At 37.2% G+C, this 19,617-nt stretch overlaps 1 protein-coding gene across 1 annotated transcript in view; it reads left to right on the top strand.

Moving 5' to 3' along the window:
• The first annotated feature begins 839 nt into the window (after positions 1–839).
• Positions 840–19,617, top strand: part of MED13 (mediator complex subunit 13) — a 113,104-nt gene continuing 94,326 nt past the window's right edge. The window contains exons 1-3 of the mRNA XM_039247318.1: positions 840–1,063; positions 2,872–3,106; positions 11,803–11,971. Of these exons, the coding sequence (XP_039103249.1) occupies positions 998–1,063; positions 2,872–3,106; positions 11,803–11,971 (470 nt within the window). The 5' untranslated portion in view covers positions 840–997. The remainder of the gene's footprint in view (positions 1,064–2,871; positions 3,107–11,802; positions 11,972–19,617) is intronic.

The raw sequence follows: 19,617 nt of genomic DNA, 5'->3' as shown, positions 1-19,617 counted from the left end.
ATTTGTGATGTGAGCCCTCTTGCACTAATTCCCAGCAAGGAGCAAGTTAGGGCCTAGGCCCCGGGTCATCTTACACTGGCTGGGGCACCCAGCAGGTGGCGCTATCTTAGTGGCCGCCAGCTGGTTGTCCGGTCCCCAGGGCTCACCGCCTCCGCCGAAAGCTTCCCGGCCCTCTCTCACTCCCTTCTCTCTCCTCCTCCCCACGGAGCCCGGGTCCACGTGACCTCAAGGCGGCCAATGGGCGAGCAGAGAGGGCGAGCTGGTCCCTGTGGCCGCCATTAAAGCGAAGGGAAAACCCGTGAATTCGGATTAAAGGGGGAAAAACACCGCCCGCTGGGCCCACAAAATGGGGGAGACTACGGCGTCCGGGCGGTGAGGCCGCAGTAGAGCAGACGTTAGGCCGGCTTGGCCCAGGGACAACACGAAGACACAGCCACAGAATGGTCTCAGCCCGCAGACGCCGCCACCACCTCCGCCGCTGAAGAGATTCTGGGCTTAAGGACATCGCCGCTGCCGGGCCGGGGGCCTGGGCTTCTCTCCCGGTTCTTGCCCTTCCTGCCCCTCTACGGGCGCATCCCCGCCCGGGAGCAGCCTCCAGGGCTTGTGCTTTGCCCTCTCGGACTCGATTTTAATTATTTATTGTGTAATTTATTATTTTTTCCGGTGGAAGGGGCACATATCTCCTCTGTCCCCCGGAGAGGGACGAGCGTCCGCGGGCTCCGCGGCGGCTGCAGTCCAGCCCGCGGGGCGAGCGCGGCGCGGCCCTCCCGCCGGCGCTGGGCCCCGGGCGGCTAGGTGCCGGCCGGGCGGCGGGGGCTGCTCGCGGCGGCGGGGGGGCGGGTGGGGAGGGCGGGCGGCCCGGCGGCCTCCTCTTCCACCGCTCCCCCAACCACCACCCCCCCGCCCTCCCCGGTGTCTGTGTTTCTCTCTCTGGTCGGAGGCGGCGGTAATGGCGGATGGTGGGTTGTGGCGCCGGCGGCGGCTGCTGTGAGGGACGATGAGTTCCTCCTTCGTGCCGAACGGGGCCAGCCTGGAAGATTGTCACTGTAACCTGTTCTGCCTGGTGAGTGCCCGGGCCGCGGGCAGAGGCCCCGGCGAACGGGGCGGTGGGGGAGGGGGCCGCGAGGTGCGCCCTTGGGCCGTGGGGGAGGGGGTCCGGGTCTGATCCAGATGCCCGAGTCCCCAGGCTAGGCCCAGCCGGAGTCGGCGTGGCGGCCAAGCTCCGCACCAACCCCGGGAAGCGTTCTCTCACCCACCATCCTGGGCTCTGGTGTAGGAGTGCTGGCTTTTTTTTTTTTTTTTACCCCCTTGTTTCTGACTCTTCCTCCCCGTAGTCCTGCCTTCAACTTGTGCTTCTTATCTGGCTGGACACTCACGTTTCCCTGTGTTTCTCGTTTAACTATTGCTTTTCTCCTTATTGATCATGTATCCTTTTTCACACTTTGCATTACTGCTCATACTCCCAGTGCCTTTATGCCTCACTCTGGTAGTTTGGTTTCCCCCAATAAACAGTACACCGGAACTTAGATACTAAATATCTTATTTTCGTTTTACGTTCTAATGAGTCAATCCAGCAGAAGATTAGTTTCTTCCTTCGATGAGTTCAGATCCCTGTGTAAAAACCAGTAGATACCATTTCACATGTTTTCTCTTTAAACTTTGAAAACAGTTTACCATTTTGACAATTTCTAGCCATCTTGCTTTTATTACAACATTATATTTGTGTGAGAGTGAAACGGACTAGTGGAGGAGGTGTCATGATTTTGCACTAAATTTTTTTGTATTTGTCTGTTTTGCTTGTATTTGTAGAATGCTTTGAGCAGGCTGCTCCTCGTTTTATTGAAAAGCCTAGGGAAGCCGGATGCAAGAATGACAATTGTTATAGGTTGGCCCAGTTCTGGGAACATCCAACTGTTAAGACTTTGAAAAGTACCAACTGTTGCAAATATTTAGTCCTCAATTGGGCAGTAGCTTAGCTTCATCCGTGGTTTAAAGTTTCAGTGACTTTCTTTTTTCGTATTTTCTGTGCTCTGAGAAATATTGAGAGAGAATGTGATAGGTAAGTGAACTGAGTGGGCGGAGCACAACTCGTTGGCAAGTGTAAACTGCCAGTCATGTATCAGCAGTTTCATTTTCGGCACCTTAGGCTTTACACCTTTAAGTGCTGTAAAGAATTACTGAATTTCCTCTGTCCAATTCTTTCACCATGCCAAAAAGGGATTTCTAGTGCCCTTCTCTTTTATAAAATGTTTTCTTGTACAGTGTCCATTAATCAGCATCTCTAAAGATGCAGTAAAACAACGGCAGGTTTTACGTTTCTGTCTTCCCTGTCTTGTCTATTTTTGGTGCTTTTAGGTTCAGGTTCTTTGAAAATAGACTACTACAAATCTGACAGTTCTTTGTGAGCACCTATTTCACTTTTTCTAAAAGGAATATATGAAGAGCTAACAATAATTTTTTTCAGTTATAGTTCACATTTCTTTTCATTAGAGGCATCACTTCTGTAAACATGGGATGATGAGTCTTTAAAAATTAATTTTCTGTTACAAGTGTGACCAATTGGAACTGAACTTAGGAAATGTTTACTAAGTGTGCAGTATTAAAGTACCTGTTTATATTAAACATTATTACATTTCTTTTGTTTCTCTTTGGGACACAATATTTATAGCTATTCAGTGACAGGTCAGTGTTAATTACTTAACTGTTTCTTAAATTTTTATTCACTTAAACATTTTTTTTAGTCAGTCTGCTTTAATATCTTAAGTATATATTGAAAAATTGTAATGTCTTAATGGAAGAAGGGACTTTAAAAGTGAGTACTTTTGTCTTTGAGTGAATGTGTAATAATAGATCATGTTTTCTTTTCTTTAGGCTGACTTGACGGGAATTAAATGGAAAAGATATGTATGGCAAGGCCCAACTTCTGCCCCTATTCTGTTTCCGGTGACAGAGGAAGACCCCATTTTGAGCAGTTTTAGTCGCTGCCTTAAGGCAGATGTACTTGGTGTTTGGCGGCGAGATCAAAGACCTGGAAGAAGAGAATTGTGGATATTTTGGTGGGGTGAAGACCCCAATTTTGCAGACCTTATTCACCATGACTTGTCAGGTGAAAGCAACTTATCATTTCTAAGTAATGATACAGCAACATTGTATACTTTTCCTAAAAATCATTTATATTACAAATTGAGGTGTGTGTGTGTGTGTGTGTGTGTGTGTGTGTGTGTGTGAGAGAGAGAAACACTATTAGGTATGAAGCCAGATAAAAATTTAGCTTATTTCACTGTGGTTATTTTATTTTACTTATATTTTAGTCTCGAATAACTTTGTTCTTTCACCACCTAGATTCCTCATGAACTTTTTGCAGATAGGGCACAGGGAAGATATGTTACATTACCTAAGAAAAATGGAATGGGGGGAGCATAAAGTTCCTAACAGTCATTTGAGGCATATGTAACTAACCATTTGAGTCAATTTTGCCACTGCTATCTACTGTATGAATATGCAGATAGTTGTAGGGGTATCTAGAAATGTTGTAACTTTCTCATGTGTTTTTTTCAGGTACATATTTAGTTATTGTTAATTGTTGCTATATTAACGGATGAAAGCATATGTTAATTGTGTTATTTTTGGAGAGTGATTCTTTTAGATACTGTTTCATCAAAGACTATCATTAAGATGAGACTAGTGCCAACTTGTCTAGCTTTTATAGAACATGGGGTCATAATCTAAAAAGTTACAAAGAAATAATTTTATTATAAATGTATCAGTAAATTTACTTCTGTCTATTCTTGTGACTTTTAGGATTAAATGTTACTTTAGAAGGAGAAACTATAGCGCTCTTACAGTAATCACTGATGTTTTTTCCTTACTTTGACCGTAAGAATTAATGTTAACTGAATCTTTGATGATAGGAATGTAAATGACTAGTTATTTGCATGCAAGATGCCAACCCCTTCAGCGAGATGTTTGGTAATGATTCTTGACCGTAAATTTAGGACTTTTAGATAACTTAAAAAAAAAAAAAGCATTATTTGAAATTGAGTACTCTGAAGTTTCTATTAGTGTCCATTTGACCTGTAAGACCTATTTTATTTTTGGATGTAATGTAATCCAGGTGGCTTTCTCAAATAAGCCCTTAGCAAGACTAACTTTTCTGTAGGAATGTATGTGTTGCATTTGTTTTGAAAGTCGCCTTTACCTTCTAATGAACAAAGCCTTCAGTGCTAATCCTTACATTTGAGAGTGATTGCAGTTCTTTTATGATAAATGTTTCCAGATTTTTCAGCTTTCCTAATAAGATCCCTACTGGAGAGATTAGTTTTTAGTTCTAAGTATGCAGTGTAATTCTAAATATGTAAAGTGATGTGTTTATATATGTATATGCACAAATATATGATATATACATATATATCAGGATATGAAATTAATCTTTATGGCATCAGCAAGATGATACTTTTCAATTGTCATGCCAAACGCTAAGCTTGCCAACTTCCTTTTTCTTCCATTGACTTTGGTATGCTAGAGTTATTTTAATCTTTATTTTAAGTGGTCATAAAAACCACTTACTAAAATGTTTGGAGACTATTTTAATGATGTTTATGAACTATAGGTATAAACTAGTTGTTGATAAACTATAATGCTGACTTGGGGATTTTAGTTTAGTAAAATTGGCAGAGCATCTGAACAGATGATCCCCCTCACCCCAGATTCCATATAATACATTTTGTGGAATCAAAGATTATTTTACAGGTGTGAGGTATTTAGTTTTACCGTAGTAGGACTAATGTTTTGAAAGTTAAGCCTATTAAAGTTAAAAACGTAAGCTGTTGTGATGTATATGTGAAAATACTGTATGGATTTTTTTTCTCCCCTAAATTTCATGTTAAATGTTTCCTCCTAAAACTGGGCTATAGTTTAAAAAACTGCTTCTGTAGTTTAATTTTACTTTATAGCATAATTTAAAAAACTGGTATTACCTGTAGTTTAAAATATTGATCTTGATAGTAAATGAATATAATTTTTGGAAGATTAGGTTTTAATTGTTAGATTTTGCTGAATGCCATTGAATAGTAATTAACGTTAAAAAACTTATCAGAGAGAAAGCAATTGAAATAGTAAAGCAAAATATATTAGGAGTGGTATGTATAATCACAATTACTGTTCCAAAGTCTATTTTGTAGTGTGTGTAGTCATTGGTATTTATGTAATGTTTTAGCTATTTCTCCCCCCAACTTGTCATTTACTTTAGAATGTTGTTACTTAAATCAGACATATCTTAAAGAATAATAAGGTCTTTTCAGATGGAGTATATTTGTCTAGCCCTTTTCTTTGCTCCAGGGACACCGTCTGCCTCCCTTTTGGGATAATTAGTCTGCCTCTGTCTCTCTAGCTAACCCCTTTTTCATTTCTTCCCATCTGTGGCACTCTATTCCCTTCTCTTAAGCTCCCCTGAGAAGAGAGCAGCTGGACAGTAGGGGTGGCATCAGCTGCAGGAGGCAATCCTGAGTTCCAAGTGGAGGTGTAGCACTGAGGAAAGGGGAACCGGAAGGACCCAGGTGGTAACTAAAAAGCTGGTTAATTTAGTTTGAGCTTGCTTTTTGCAGGCACAGGCAGTGCCCTTCTGTTTGGTTCAGCACCTATGACATCTTGTTACTGAAATGTTTGTGATTATGGTGATATTTCTCTACTTGGTGGGGAAAGCAGGGAAAGCATTCTGTTTTGCAAAGATTAGAATTCTGTTTTTCTTATTAACTGAAATATTCAGTTATAAAAGTACAGAATTGCCTTTGCCTGACTCCCTTCTTTTGTGTCATCCTTAGTGTATTTTTTAAAAAAAACTCTTAATTTAAAAATACTTTTGCATAAAATTTGCAAAGATAGTATAGAAAGTTCCTGTATAATCCTCATCTAGCTTTTATTACGAATATCTTATATATTGTTAACATTTTTCACAACTAATGAACTGATAGTGATACAGTAGCATTAACTAAAGTCTGTACATTATTTGGGTTTCCTTTATTTTTACCTGAAGTGTTTTTTTCTATGCTATGTCTCGTCCAGGATACTACATTTAGTTGTCCTGTTTCCTTAGGCTGTTCTAGACTGTGATATTTTCTCAGACTTCTCTTATTTTTATAATCTTGATATTTCTGAAGAGTCTGATCAGGTTCTATGGTGCATTTTAAATTTTGCCTGTGTAGCATGTGTTTGGTCACTTTTCAAGTGTAGATGAGGTATAGAAATAGAATGTAAACTCATCTTATTGCTAATTGGTAAAAATCTGTCATAGCAAACGAAATCTAATTTGATACTTTAAATCCTCAGTTATTTGTTTTGTAGCAGTAGTCAATACTGTTTTTAGTAATTTGCAAAGACCTAATTAATGAGTTTTGGGTTAGGATTTGTGCTAACTAGTATCGGCCTAACTGTAGTATTCCAGAAAGACATTTGTTCAGGATATTCTTTGAATCCCAAAGCCAAAAACTTCTGTGTAATATTATTATTTTTTTTAACTTTTTGCTCTGTTTCCTCTGAGAGAATGGATTGTTGAATCATTATCATCAGTATGTTTTGATAGAAGGATTAGGAACAAAATTCCTCTCTGATTACAGCCTTGATTTTTTTGTTTTGTTTTGTTTTTTGTTGTTGTTAGTTTCTTGTTTTAACATTGGTAGCAAACCTCATTTAGTGGTTGTGTGATAGAAGTATAAAACTGGTGCTGGAAGCATTTTAGGTTAATTCCCCTGGTCACAAGTCCTATCTATAGTGGGCAGGACTGATTGGTTCTTTTAAGTGTGCTATGAGTTTGCATCAAAGCAAGATTGTTTTCTTACCATTAGTGTGTCCTTGAAGGAGAAGAATTTTCTGGGTATTCTTCTTTTGTGCCTTCACTAATTTTTGAATTTTATTGCTGACTTTATTGGCTTTCAGTCTTTCCCTTAAATAAAAGAATAAAAATAAAACCTCTCCTGAGGTTTACATCTGTTAAAAAAAATTATAGTAAGCTAGAATGTGATGAGACTTTGAGAAAACTTGATACCTTGAGAACTAAAAAAAAACTCAGGGCTAAAAATATTTGTTATTCTTTTTCTGGCTCCTGTGGTGTATATATGGGATTTTAGCAATGTGTCCAAATACTTTTCATTATACAAGAATTTCATCATAATACTGTCAAACTAAATGGGCCATTCGTTAGTTTTAGAATTTAATTTTAGATTCTTTTATTGAAGGATATTAAGTATAGTGGAATTTAACCTTGAGTGGCACCTTTAACAGGATTAACAAATAGATAAACAGCTGTGAAGTATAGGATTCTAGTGTCTAAAAAATTTTGTTTTCCAGCTATCCTGAAGAGAGTTAATTCACTTTTATTTTCTTCCATAATTTACTTGTGACCCAGCTTTTTTATTGACTTGTCTTCTAGGAACAGTTTTGTTTGTCATATTTTTTCTGTGTACTGTTTGTTTTGAGCAAGAAACCATATTTTTTAAATCTTCATATCAACGATAATCATCAACATGTACAAGGGTATTTAAACCAGAGCTTTTCAGGTTTTGCCGTAGATCAATGCTGCTGCCAGCTTAAGGCTCTCAGTAATATTTGTTGAATGAATGGCTGTGAATGGGCAATTCAAGACAAACACTGAATTAGAGATTTAAACATTTCTCTTTACTCTTTTAGGACATTTTTTTTTCAGATAGTATTTTCTACCATCATTATTTTGACCTGCTCATTATTCATTTGTGTATGTTGCATTTTAATAGCTTGGCAAAATTGTTTAGGAAAAGATTTCCTTTTTACTGGTTTATTTCTGTGGAGATGTTTAAAGATGTCAGTTTTTTAAAATTTAATTTATCCATTTAAAATTTTTTTTCTTTTTTTTTTTTTTTAAACATTTATTTTTGAGGCAGAGAGAGAGGGAGACACAGAATCTGAAACAGGCTCCAGGCTCTGCGCTGTCAGCACAGAGCCCGATGCAGGGCTCGAACCCATAGACCCTGAGATCATGACCTGAGCTAAAGTAGGACGCTTAACTGACTGAGCCACCCAGGCACCCCTAAAGATGTCAGTTTTGAGAAAAATGTTGACTATTAGGTATTAGGTGTATCAGCTCATTTGGTTTGTTTGTTTGTTTGTTTTTCCATTTTTTCTCCACTCAGAATTATTATTTTTAAAGATTTTAAGTAATCTCTTCACCCAATGTGGGGCTTGAATTCACAACCCCCAGATCAAGAGTCATATGTCTGTTTACTGACTGAGCCAGCCAGGCACCCCACCACTCAGAATTATTTTGATGATCTGTCACATAGTTTATCATCACTGTAGTCTATTCTCAGGGAAAAAAATATTTCATGGTAATCAGATTTAGCATTTGAACCTCTATTATCTTTTTTTCAAATAGATACTTTGTAAAAATTTTTCAAGTAATGATGATGAAGAACTCTAATGCTAAAAGTTCTAATGGAAAAGTATTATAAACAAAATTGAACCTATTTTCTCTGCGAATATAGATATAAGAGGAGGAAAAACATTTATTTAAATGCATTAAGCAGACTTTTTCCATTAGGCTATGGTTGATTAAATTCAAAAGAGCTAGGTAAAGATTTGCCATGTGTTCCCCTCTACCTTCCTTGCCCATTGTAATACTAGTGTTGAGATTCATAAGCTTGTTTTAATTAGTGTTAGAGGTGCAGATCATTGGCTTGGGTGGGTTGGTTGTACCATTTCACTTTTCATGTCTGAATACAACATGTAGAGAAGTATTTTTACTATAGTTATTATAACATCAGGTTATTAGAAGCTTTGCTCAGTAGGCTCTTATTTCTGTGTGATCCCACCCCCACCCCCAAAGCAAAAAACCTTTAGGCTTTTCACTGAGTGTTATTAGGATTTATTTCCTCAGTGGTGAAAAATTATGTTACTTTAGTGTAATAGTTGCTTAGTTACTTGACGTATAGGTGAAGATATACGTAAGATATTTGTTGGCTTAGAAAATTCTAACAGGTGACTGTTACCTAAGTTTAAATTTGTTTTATGCCTGACTCCCATGTAGTGTTAATGAAAATTGTGGGCGTTTGAGGGCATGATGTAAAATGAAGATTAAATTCACTTCAGTTTCTCTAGATAAAAGCATTAAGCTCACCTGAGTTTCCCTAGATTAAAATTTAGAGTAAGGAGAGAGATGCTTGAAAATTAATACTGATTAATTTTCTAAACTATATTTAGTATTCTTAAATCATTTAACTTCAGGTGTAACTGAATTTTATGTAAAAAAAAAAAAATGTACATAGGGGTGCCTGGGTGCCTCAGTCAGTTGAGTGTCCAAGTCTTGATTTCAGCACAGGTCATAATCCCAGGGACCTGGGATTAAGCCCTGTGTCAGAGTCTATGTTTGTGTCAGGGTCTATGTTGAGCGTGGAGCCTGTTTAGGATTCTCTCTCTCTGTCCCTCTCTCCTGCTCTTGCTCTAAGAAAAGAAAAGTGTATATAGATTATTGTATTAAATCTTTTACTATTCCAAAGACTTTTTTTATTTACTTTTTTGGAAGAAGGCAAATTTATTCTCAAGTTTTAAGTGAATAATTTTTTGATATTTGAAGTTTATAGTAACTGCACAACTCTGATATGTAATGGTAATTCTATGTCTTAGGTCTTTGGCTTTTGAATTTAGAACTAGTTAAAAAGGTTTTGGTAAAGGTTTCTTGTGTAGAACAAATGTTATAACCATTGTGCTTCTCAGAAGGTAAGGATTTTTGAGGTTAATGGCAATAAAAATATACTAATAGATTACAAAGAAGTGAAGAACTGGGAGATACTCCCAGGATAACTTTCTTGGAATGAAAAATATGCATATTTTTAGTAATCATAAATCATAATTTGAGGTAAAACTTTTAATGTGACTATTTAATTTTGAAATGACAGAATCTGATTAGGCTGAAAGCATATTGATTAAAATTTATTTTTTTTCTCTCAGCAACTCACAAATATACTTGTGATCTAGACCCTTAAATAATTAAATTGAAGTCCCTGTGTGCCACTTCTCTTTTAGTTTACCATTTTCTTTAATAAAGTGAAACTCGTGAAGTTTTGGCTTTAAGTGGATATATATGTGTATCTACATGTATATATATATGCACACACATATATGTATATGTACATATATATGGTTGTCTATAATAGAATGTGAAAACCTTTTATCTTTAATATTAATGATTTAAATCATTCCAGCTTTCATTTTCTAAAGCTTTCCTCATTTTTTTTTTAAAGTTTACCTTTTTGGAAAAATAATTAATTGTCTTGAAAGACTTGACTAATTTAGGAAACACTTTAAAGAACAACATAAAATCAACATTAACTTTGTAGTGACACAAATTTCTGGTGCAGTTAAAGTCCACTATCATCATCTGCTTTTTAGTTAATGTTCATTCTCCCGACTTATTGTGTAGGTTATGAATGTCAATCATGTGTCCCTCTAAACACAGGCATCTGCTTTTATTCAAAAGCATCATAGTTTATTATTTTTCTGTGAGTATAGACATTTTTAGTGTTGAATTAAGGTTTTATCATGTATTTTTTACGTATATTGAAAGATGATCCATATTTATAAAATGTTTATAAAGGTATATAGGCTATGAAATGATACTAAATTATATTTGAAACAAAATAAGTTAAAAGCTCAGGTACAATTTGTAGGAGGATTTATTTGATGCTTTGTTAAAGGTATGAAAGGGATAGAGTAATACATTTTTGTTAAACTATATTTAGACTTATCTTGAAATAACTATGTTAACATTTTTTGATAAGTTAACTTGGAGTGGTTAATAGGTGAGCTGGCAAAGCTGAGGCTGCTAACTAATGTTAGTGAGAGTAGTTATAACTATCATAAGTGCTATTTAAAATTGAGGTTTTTAAAAATTTTTTTTAATGTTTCATTTCTGAGAGAGAGCAAGACAGCGTGAGCAGGGGAGGGCCAGAGAGAGAGGGAGATACAGAATCTGAAGCAGGCTCCAGGCTCTGAGCTAGCTGTCAGCACAGAGCCTGATGCGGGGCTTGAACCCACCAACCGTGAGACCATGACCTGAGCTGAAGTCGGACGCTTAACCGACTGAGCCACCCAGGCGTCCCAAAATTTAGGTTTTTATATTTTAAAATTTCTTCCACTAGTAGAGGATCCTATACTGAATATTAATCATGGGAATCATTTATTTGAAATGAGACCTAAGGTGGCTAATAATGCGTTGTTTGTTAGGCTCTGTGCCAAAAGCTTCCTTTTTATTTATTACTTATTTTTATAGTTGAGTCTTGGATTAGAATGCTGATGAACATAAAATGTTCTGGGTTAATTATTAACTGGCTAATTTCTTTGGCAAGCTGAATGAATAGAGGAATTAGGGCAAGGTAACTAACAAGTAAGCCAGCTTAGAAATTGGCATCTCAGATATACGTCTTTAATAAATCCCAGTTTATACAAATGGCCTTTTCATGAATACAGAAACCAAATCAGTATGTTTGCATTACGTCATTGCTTTTTTATGCAGTGAGAAAATAATTTTTAGGTACTTTAATAGAATATATGGCACTTAGGCATTTTATTCCTTATGGAGTAACTTTGAAACCTGATATCTTAATGTCTAGAGATATATTGAAGTGATGGTAGCTCAATATTCAGAGGTGTGGTAGGTTTAAGGTACTAAGTAGTAGTGGGGTTTATGAATTGAGAGTTTAAATTGTACTACTTCTAATTTGGCTCTCAGTAGATATAGTGCCACTACTTTACTTTTTGTTTCTTTCATTTCTCTTTCAGAAGAGGAAGATGGAGTGTGGGAGAATGGACTTTCCTATGAATGTCGTACTCTGCTTTTTAAAGCAGTTCACAATCTGTTGGAGCGGTGTTTAATGAACCGGAACTTTGTACGCATTGGCAAGTGGTTTGTAAAGCCTTATGAAAAAGATGAAAAACCTATAAATAAAAGGTAAGCTATTTTATTTAAACTCTTACTTAACATTTCTTTAGGTTTGTTAATTTTTATAGCTTTACAGAAAATGTGGAGTAAAACAAGTTATCTTATAGACATATGAAGGAGGTTAATTTTGGCAAAGTATTATAAATATGTGATATTCTTTGACCACTTCGCCCTTTTTTTTTTTTTTTACATATTTTAAGAGTTTTCTTGAAATGGGACTAGGCTGTGGTTCTGTATAGTGGCCTAAAATTTTATTTGGGATGATAGAAAAAATGTGGGATGAAAGCAGAGGCTTAAGCAATGAACAGTGCTTATTTTAGTACTATACTAGTGCAAGTATATTCACAGTACTCTGTTAAAATTAAGTAATACTAATGCTTGTAAAAGATAGTGATCTGTAGTTATGCTTTGGATTGAGTTAGCCCTTCTCATTCCCAAACTTCTCATTTTGCTTTAAAGTAATTTAAATTTGTGCTTTTCTATATAAGACCTATTTAGTCTTAGAGTGTTTGTAATTTTCTTGAACTTTGAATTATGCAAATTTATGACACTAATTTATAAAGTAGGTAGAGGCACAGAAGACTTTTAAGATACCTACTTTTCCTGTGCATGTAAAAGCTTTAGGTTGCTACAGTTCTCTGTGATTTAAATCATATGAGACACAGTCTGTTAGAAGTTTTGGTCCCAAGCAGTTGTTAAATTAGTGAGGCTTTAAGAGATGAAACAGTGCTAAGATGGAATGTGAGAGAAGAGAAAAGGAAATTTTTTAGTTTTTCCTGAAAGATGTGAGGATATGAAGTAAACATTTGGTTATGTTGTATCATTGTAGAGATGCCATCTTTTATGTGTTATGTGCACATCTTTTTTTAATGTTCTTTAAAACTTGTCTTTTTAGTCTTTTATTTTAAAAAAAAATTTTTAATGTTTTATTTATTTCTGAGAGAGAGACAGACCATGTGAGCAGGGGAAGGTCAGAGAGAGGAGGAGATATAGAATCTGAAACAGTCTCCAGGCTCTGAACTACCTGTCAGCACAGAGCTCGATGCAAGGCTCGAACCCATGAACTGTGAGATCATGACCTGAGCTGAAGTCGGACGCTTTACCGACTTAGCCACCCAGGCGCCCTTTTAGTCTTTTAATAGAACGGATGGGTAGATAAACCCGGACAAATTAGGCTCTTATATGTTTTCATCTTTGAAAATGAACATAAACCCTTATTATCAACAAAAAAAAATTCATTGTCAGGGCGCCTGGGTGGCTTAGTCGGTTAAGCGTCCGACTTTCGCTTAGGTCATGATCTCACAGTTCGTGGGTTCGAGCCCCGCATCGGGCTCTGTGCTGACTGCCAGCTCAGAGCCTGGAGCCTGTTTCAGAGTCTGTATCTCCTTCTCTCTCTGACCTTCCCCTGTTCACGCTGTCTCTCTCTATCCTAGAAATAAATAAAAATAATAAAAAACAAACAAACAAAATAGAATGAACCTCTTAAAAAAAAAAAAATTCATTGTACAGGTTAGAATGAATTCAGTTACCAAAGACAGAAGACTTAACCACTTGGCTTATGTAGAAATTGATTTTTCTTGATAGCAAGAAATCTGGAGGTATATAGTTCAAAACTGGTGCTTCTGTTCAATGTCTTCAAGGACTCAGGTTCCCTGGACTTTAATGTCATTTTTAGTCTTTGGCTTTCATCCACACGGTCCCAGTGGGTGATGTACCTCTGGATTTCACTCACAGTGAATTCAGGCAGGAAGAGGAAGGGAAGAATCAAGAATGGGTGTTCCTTGGATCAGTAAATAGGTTCCTTCCTAGAGACTTGAGCCAACGTTGGCTATCCTGAGAATAAAAATATTTTTATGTGGGAGCATTGCCACTCGGAACAAAATAAGGTTTCTAATTAGAAGAAATAGAGATAGACATTAGGTAGGCAATTAGAAGAAGGGGAAATACAGGCTGGTAATTAGCAATGTTCACCAAACACATTAATACAGTTTTAAGAAGTCAAGCAGATTACTGAGATCTCAAATGATGAAAAGCCGTGATTCTGAGCCCCAACTCCTAGAAGTGCTCCTTATACGCATTCCTTTTTAATTCTTTTAACTTTCTTTTAATTTACCTATTTAAAAATTTAAAAGCAAATAACATGCTTTATTCTTGAGTTTTTAGTCATTCAAGGTTAATTTATTGACTCTGTATTGATGGTTTAGTTGCTTTATACTCCTCCCCCATCTCAATCCCTTGGACATTGGCATACTTGTATGTGCTCTTCTCACTTCATTTCTTTCTTATCTTGCCAATAAGATTACAAGAGTTCATAAAAAACAGTACCTATTATGATTTATATAAATATTGTTTGTAGCCAAGCCAAACAGTATATTAGGATTATATTCCATTTTCTGTCTTTTTGTTTTCCTCAGTGTTGATGATCATTTCTTTTTTCACTTAATTATCTATGTCAGGAGTTGGTGAACTACTTACTCCACAGGGTAAATATAGCCTGCCACCTGTTTTTGTAAATAAAATTTATTGTAACACAGCTATGCTCATTCATTTATGGATTATTTTATGCCTGCCTGCACGCTACAGCACAGCCGAATAGAGAGATAGATGACCCACAAAACCTAAAATATGTAGCCTAAAATATTTATTCTCTCTTTTTCAGATAAAGTTTGCTGATCTTTGATCTATGCACTGATGTGTGATTCATTCCCAGACTATCTACCAGAAGTACAAATCTTCCCTCCCTTTCTTTAAGTAGTTTTTGTAATCTATTAGTTTCTTTTTTCTTTCCCTCTCTCTCTCTTATTAAGTTTATTTATTTTTGAGAGAGAGAGAGAGAACAGAGAGAGAAAGAATGTGAGAGTGCACACATGACCTGGGGAGGGACAGAGAGAAAGGGAGAGAGGATCCCAGGCACCATCAGTGCAGAGCCTGACACAGGGCTTGAACTCCCAGACTGTGAGATCATGAACCTGAAGCTGAAACCAAGAGTTGGACACTTAACCAACTGAGTCACCCAGGATGCCCTCTGTGTTCGTTGTTGTTGTTTGCAAATTTGTTTTTAGAGAGCATGAGCCAGGGAGAGGGGCAAAGGGAGAGAGTGAGAATCTTAAGCAGGTTCCGCACAGTGCAGAGCCTGACCTGGTGCTTGATCCCATGGCCCTAGGATCCTGACCGAGGCCGAAATCAGGAGTTGGACACTCAACCAACCGAGCCACCCAGGCACCCTTCTCCTGTTAGTTAATATCTATTTAAGGGGCACTTGGGTGGCTCCTATTGTTAAACATCCAACTCTAGATTTCAGCTCAGGTTATGATCTCACAGTTCATGGGTTCGGGTCCCTTATTGGGCTCTGCGCCGACAGCACAGAGCCTGCTAGAGAGCACAGAGCCTCTCTCTCTCTCCCTCTCTTTCTGCCCCTCCCCCATGTGCCCTCACGTTCTCTCTCTCTCTCTCTCTCAAAGTAAATATTAAAAAAAAAAAATCTCTGAGCCCTTCCTTCTTCTATTCCAATTTGGACTGGTTGTTCTATACTATGCTTGTTTCACAGCAGTCATCTTAGGAATTCCTTTTCCCTTATTTCCTAGATTTCCTGTTTGCTTTTTTTTGTCTTAACTATTTTGGTAGTGCCCATGCACTAGTAGTTTGCTAGGAAGGGAATACAAATAATATTTGGGGATCCTGAATATCTAAATTACCTCCTTTTCTACTCTTGAGACTTCTGGGCACTAAAACGTCAATTGGAAATTTTGTACGTGAGTAACTATGAAATTGCATGCTTTAGTAGGGTGACTGGTCGGGGGACCTGGTCATTTTATTGAGTGCCTGTTGCTTGTCTATCTGTATGTGTCCCTCCCTACCCTCATTTTAAGTTAATCACTTTCCCAGAGGAGTCCTTTAGTATCCTAAATAGAGAGTATAAGCTTGGCTGTCGATGTTTAGGGAACCTACTGGGGAAAGGGGGCTGTAGTTGTATATTTATGTTGAGGAAATACTATACTTGTATTTAGATTTTCACTTAAGTCCTCTTTTGAATACATCATTTCAGCTGTATCTAGTATCTCTAAGTGCAGAGTCCCTCTGTTTCATCCAATTCAGAGTGAACTGGGTTTTCTACCTATCTGGAAAGATGTAAAGAGCCTGTCTACAGGATGGAGAAGTAGGTCTAGGAGCCATCATTTGAACTTTCATTCTTTTTTTTTTTTTTTTAATAGTTTATTGTCAAGTTGAACTTTCATTCTTTCTCTTTTTAGTTACACCATGCATCCACCTTCAAAGATCTACCATTTTCTTCCAACTTTCGCACCTCTCTGGGATTTGAGATTCTGTGTGTTTAATTCAGTTTTATCTTGGTATCTTCCCTTAGCCCTTATTTACTAATAAGTTAGTTACTATTTTTGCTTTTGCTTGCTGGCTCACCAAATTTTGTGACCACTTTTTGTTTGTTGCCTTCACCCCTACCATTCTTTTTGTGCTCCTGCCTTTTACTATCTGTGTGGAGGGTGTTTCACAGAGAAGTAGAGGTAAATGAATGTGTTCGATGAGCCATGTAAGATACTGGAAGTATCTTTATTTCTCTTCATGAAAGAAACTCTCTTAATGGGCTATATTATTAATAGAAAATAGAACTTTTCATATTGGAGATTCCCGTAAGTCCAGTAGATTCTACTTGTTATTTAATCTTGTAATTGAGCCCTAGTGTTTTCCTGTGCATTGACCCATTTATTTTTTATTTACTTATTTTTTCAAGTTAGTTTATGAGAAAGGGCATGAGTGGGGGAGGGACGGGGCGGGGGGTGGGGGGTTGGCAGAGACAGAGGATCCAGAGTGGGCTTTGTGCTGACAGCAGTGAACCTGATGCAGGACTTGACCCCACGAACCATGAGATCATGACCTGAGCTGAAGCCAGACACTCAACTGACTGAGCCACCTAGGTGCCTGACCCATTGAGAAGGGGGACTAAATTCAAATTGTGTTTTGTTAGTGGAGTGGTATCAGCAATAGTATATACTGTTTTGAATTACTCTTGAAGGATAGTTGTGGAACAAAACGGATTTTATCTAGGAAGGATAAATGCTGTTCGTCAAATCTTTTTTCATAGGAACTTACCTGCCATCTCCCCTCCTTTTAGAAAAGCAAGTAGAGTGGTACCAGGGTGCCTCTGTTGGTTGAATGTCTGACTTTGGCTTAGGTCATGATCTCACGGTTCATGAGTTGAAGCCCTGCATCAGGCTCCATGCTGACAGCTTGGAGCATGGAGCCTGCTTTGGATTCTGTGTCTCCCTCTCTCTCTACCCCTCCCCTGCATGCATGCGCATGTGTGCTTGCTCTCTCTCTCTCTCTCTCTCTCTCCCCCTCTCTGTCTCTTTTCTCTCTCTCTCTCTCTCTCAAAAATAAACATTAAAAAGGAAAAACAAGTAGAAGAAAAGCATATAAGTCTTATCAACTGCTTTAAATTCTGGTTTGGGACTACTACTATGTTCCAGTGAATTCAGTAGAATGATAATTGGGAAGGTAGATAAAGATTAGATTATAAGTTAGTGCATGTCTAGCCCATTATGAAGCTAATCCATTAAAGATCATATATACTATTTTTGTTTACTGATCAGTTCACTTTTTGTTAAGCTTGTATAAACATTCTTAAAAAGATTTAACACAATTGTTAAGGAAGGAAATTGGTACTGTGAAAACTGGTTTGATTTGAACAAAGGAGAAAATAATGTTTCTGACCTTTTCTTTATTCTTTCTCCTTTTATGCCCCTTACATATAGATTTTCATCTTCTAATAATCTGGATTTCAGTATAGCTAATTATCTGATTAACTGTAACAGTCTTCAGGGATTCAGACAGGAAATGAAATTAAATCAAGTGGTATAGCTAGGTTAGCTGTAAAGAACCCCTCAACTGTTATGGGTAATTAACCACAGAAATTTAAGAAGCTCTAAGGGTAATTAACACAAAGAAACTGAAAAGAATTACTTTTAAATCTGCCACCTTCAGGTATTATTAAAAGAATGACCAGTGTTTTGTCTTAACAGTTTATGTATCTTCTATAGTGTAGGGGACTAAATCAGATGACAGTCGCTGTGTTTGCTAGTGAAAGCACAGGCAAATGGATGTAATAAGTACCAGTGACTTACTAACATTACAGGTGCCCCAGTAAGAGTTTTAAATGCTTGTAGGAAGGTACACAGAGTAGAAGGTTATTAGTATTTTTTTTAAGACTGCTAGTCCTGGAGCACCTGGGTGGCTCAGTCAGTTAAGTGTCTGACTCTTCATTTGCTCAGGTCATGATCTCATGGTACGTGAGTTCAAGCCCTAGGAGTTTGAGCCCTGCTTTGGACTCCATGCTGAGTGTGTGGAGCCTGCTTGGGATTCTCTCTCTGCTCCTCTTACACTTGCATGTGCTCTCGCTCTATCTCAAAATAAATAAACTTTACAAAAAGACTATTAGTCCAATGTCTTACGGTATGTATTCACATAGGAGTCTGCTAAATGGCAGTTGAGATTGTAGAGGAGAGAAGTAAGTTAATAGGGAACATTTAATATATACTTTAATTTTACTGTGTTCTCTCAACTACAGATGTAGCCATATAATTATTTTCTATGCAAAAATATATTCGGTTGGTAAATCTACTTTGAGATTTTTACTGTACTATGTAAGATATCTTTAACTTCAATTAAAATTTGTTTTTTGTTTTTTTATTTATTTTTTGAGAGAGAGACAGTACGAGCAGGGGAGGAACAGAGAGAGAGGGAGACACAGAATCTGAAAACAGGCTTCAGGCTCTCAGCTGGCTATCAGCACAGAGCCCAATCATGACCTGAGCTGAAGTCTGACGCTCAACTGACTGAGCCACCCACGTGCCCCTTTTTAACTTCAATTTTAAAAGGCAGTATAGGAAAGATCTATAGATAGATATAGATATACAGATATATCTATAATATATATCTCATATATGTATGTGTGTATATATAAATAGAATAAACCTTTTCTGGATATAACAAAGGAGATGGGATCAAGTGTCTGTTCTGTCTGTTCTAAGCCGTTACTTTGGGTTCTGGAATTAAGGGTTAAGTGTTAGCATAGAAAGCCTGGTTTACAGAAAGATATTTTGGTTTTGTGGGGTGAAGCAGGCAAAAAAGTTCACAGGATGGAGAGTATATCCCTAAGTATTTGTACAGAGTTAATTGTAACTAGAATATTAGGGCAAAATAAGGAAATACAATCCCTATTTTTTTTCTTTTAAAGAAATTTTGAGGCCATGCTGTTCAAGATAGAAGCCACTAGCCGATGGTGGCTATTTAAATTTCAGTTAATTGAAATAAAATTACAATTCAGTTTCTCAATTTCACTAGCCATACATCAAGTGCTTCTGTGACTAGTGGCTATTGTATTGGGTAATGTAGATTAAATAGAGAATTTCCATCATAGCAGAAAGTTCTTTCGGATAGTGTTGTTTATACCAGAGCCTTTACAGTTATAATTAAAATAATACTTTAGGAGCTTTCCTAAATTAGTTGGTCAAGATTTTGTTAAGATGATACATGAAAGAACATACTTTAAATTTCACCCATAAAATTGTTTATCTTTACTATATCTGTGGTTTCTACACAGTCACTTTATTTCTAATATTTTAATAAATATAAACAATACA

Source organism: Hyaena hyaena, unplaced genomic scaffold (genome assembly GCF_003009895.1).
Source record: "Hyaena hyaena isolate Hyena2069 unplaced genomic scaffold, ASM300989v1 scaffold_298, whole genome shotgun sequence".
NCBI classification, from domain to species: Eukaryota; Metazoa; Chordata; class Mammalia; order Carnivora; family Hyaenidae; genus Hyaena; species Hyaena hyaena.
This window is presented reverse-complemented; position numbering and strand designations above follow the sequence as displayed.